General features: G+C 34.8%; 1 protein-coding gene across 3 annotated transcripts in view; it reads left to right on the top strand.

Annotated features, from left to right (window-relative positions):
• Positions 1–1,385, top strand: part of LOC126903595 (uncharacterized) — a 20,115-nt gene extending 18,730 nt beyond the window's left edge. For all 3 annotated transcript variants that reach the window (XM_050681876.1, XM_050681877.1, XM_050681875.1), the window contains 2 exons: positions 11–439; positions 501–1,385. In XM_050681876.1, the coding sequence (XP_050537833.1) occupies positions 11–439; positions 501–1,294 (1,223 nt within the window). In that variant the 3' untranslated portion in view covers positions 1,295–1,385. The remainder of the gene's footprint in view (positions 1–10; positions 440–500) is intronic.
• Positions 1,386–2,666: the final 1,281 nt, after the last annotated feature.

Raw genomic sequence — 2,666 nt, forward strand, 5'->3', positions numbered from 1 at the left:
TTTTTTTAAGCAATGATGGAACCGATGCCACTTGGTAATTTTGAATGGTCAACTGTTACATTGGAGGAAATACTTGACACAGCTGAGGATGCTGATCATGGATATCTTGTGCAAGTCGATGTAGATTATCCACAACATTTACATGATTTACACAACGATTTACCATTTTTTCCGGTAAACGAGCGACCACCTCTACCGTCTGCCAAATACAAAAAACTGATGACCACATTGTTTCCAAAACGTAATTACGTTGTACACTATCGAACATTAAAGCAAGCGGTAAAACACGGTGTGGTTATCACAAAACTGCATAAAGTCATAAAGTTTAAACAATCTCGATGGTTGGCACCCTACATCCAAATGAATACAGAATTACGTAAAAAAGCCTCCAACAAGTTTGAACAAGATCTACCAAAATATATGATCAACTCCAACTATGGTATTACTAATATTTTTATACGTTTAATTTTTTTAATAATAAAAATTTTTAATTTTACTAGGTAAAACATTGGAAAACGTGAGAAAACATCAAAATATTCAACTTGTTTGTAACGAAGATAAATTATCAAAACTGGTAGCGAAACCGTCGTTTGGTCACACCACAATATTTAATGAAAATCTTGTAGCTGTACACATGTATAAAGAAAAAATTAATTTTTTTAAACCCATTTTTATTGGACAGGCCGTGTTGGATATTAGTAAATGTATCATGTACAAGTTTCATTATGATGTAATGCAACCATTTTATGGTTCTGAAAGACTCGTGTATATGGATACCGACAGTTTTATTTATTTAATATTAACGCATAGTTTTCAGGATGATTTGAAAAAATATCTGTTTGAATACTTCGACACTTCCAACTATCCCACTGATCATCCATGTTACAGTGATAAACGTAAAAAACAACCGGGTACATTTACCGACGAATGTAAAGGTATGCATATGGAGGAAATTGTTGCACTTTTGCCCAAAGTCTATGCGTACCTGATTGCCTACAAAAATTATAAAAACGTTTTGCGGCAAGAAGAAGTGAAGCGATTGAAGGGTATTAGTATGGGTGTAGTGAAACATGAAATAAATATGGTTGACTATTTAAATTGTTTGCGAAATAAACTAAAACAAATTCACAAGAAAATTTCCATCATACGTTCAAAACATCACAATGTTTTGACGGTAGAAACGAGGAAACTCGCATTGTCCAACAACTATGACAAGCGTGCAATAGTCGGTGATGAGTTTGAGTATAAAAATGTATATACAAAAGCGTGGGGACATTATTCTTTAAATACATAACAATTTATTTTGTATAAAATATATTATTGTATTTAGTATTTTATTAACAATATATGTCAATTTATTATATAATCTTTAATTTATAATTTATTTATGAAAAATATACTTATTGTAGAAATAAAAATGAATATTATAAAGTATTCGTGTTTATATAAATATATATATTTTTTAATACAATAGCGTTACATGTTATAATTCATCCATTGTTTTAAACATATAGTCTTATATAAACTGCACATATTTGGGTTGTTCATGTGTCGGATACAACATGGTTTTGTAATACAACTTAAATTGTACAGAGGAGGACAGTCCAAATCCTCTACGTTGACTATACGTTGTCCTGGTATGTACTTTTCCACTACTTGCTTTTTTACAGCTCCCTTCACGTAAATGGTTTCGCATCGCAAGAGTTTCATTATTCTCGGCAACTCATTGTATTCCACATCCCCGCAACGTGTATCCATTCCATGTAGGTATTTTTTCAACCAAAAGTTTGTTTTAGCATCCTCCTTGATACTTTTTGGATGTTTGAACATCCAATGGGCGAAAGAAGTGCAGTCTATGGCAATAGCAGTCAGTTCCTTGACCAAAAACGATCGGTCAGCTGCTACAATACCTTGTATATCGACAATCATTGAGGTAAGATATTGGTTTTCGGTATCCATGAATTGTGTTCTGGGCCAAATCCTAACCATTTAACGTAACACTGATCTCCTTGTGTTCGCAACACTCGTTCGACTAAACAAATGTCCGGATAACTGGTCTTGTTCAGCTCTTCGGTGTAAAACACACCACGTATTGGATTTCCCTGATAGTCTTCTAGATAGTAAGTTGGTGGTACTGATTGTCTAACCTTGACTATGGTAAATAGTTCGGTGCTCCAGTTCGGCAAATAACCCTTGTCAAACACTAATTTATGTACACTAATCCGAACTTTGTCACCCACGTGGAATTTTATCGGTAAATTATCGGGTATTTTGCGTAACTTGAGTCGAACCAGGTCGGGGTTTTGCACAGCTTGCACCGGTATCATTCCGATNCAGGGTTTTGCACAACTTGCACCGGTATCATTCCGATTGTTCTATGTTTACGCACGTTATTGTATTCGTGCAACAGCGTAGGCAACCGATTCACCCACTTGTACGAACCACGTGCACTAAAATCGCACCACATTGCGTTTTTCAACGTGCGGTTAAAACGTTCCACGAGACAGGCTTTCATAGTGGAATAAGTTGAATAGTGATTGATTGCATATTGTGACATCAGTTTTTGAAACTGTTTGTTGTAGAATTCTTTACCATTGTCCGTTTGCAAAAGTTTAGGATGACGACCTTGTTTTAATATTCCATTCATGGCAGCAGTAACTTCTTTG

This window comes from Daktulosphaira vitifoliae, unplaced genomic scaffold (genome assembly GCF_025091365.1).
Source record: "Daktulosphaira vitifoliae isolate Bord-2020 unplaced genomic scaffold, ASM2509136v1 Scaffold_4, whole genome shotgun sequence".
Taxonomy (NCBI): Eukaryota; Metazoa; Arthropoda; class Insecta; order Hemiptera; family Phylloxeridae; genus Daktulosphaira; species Daktulosphaira vitifoliae.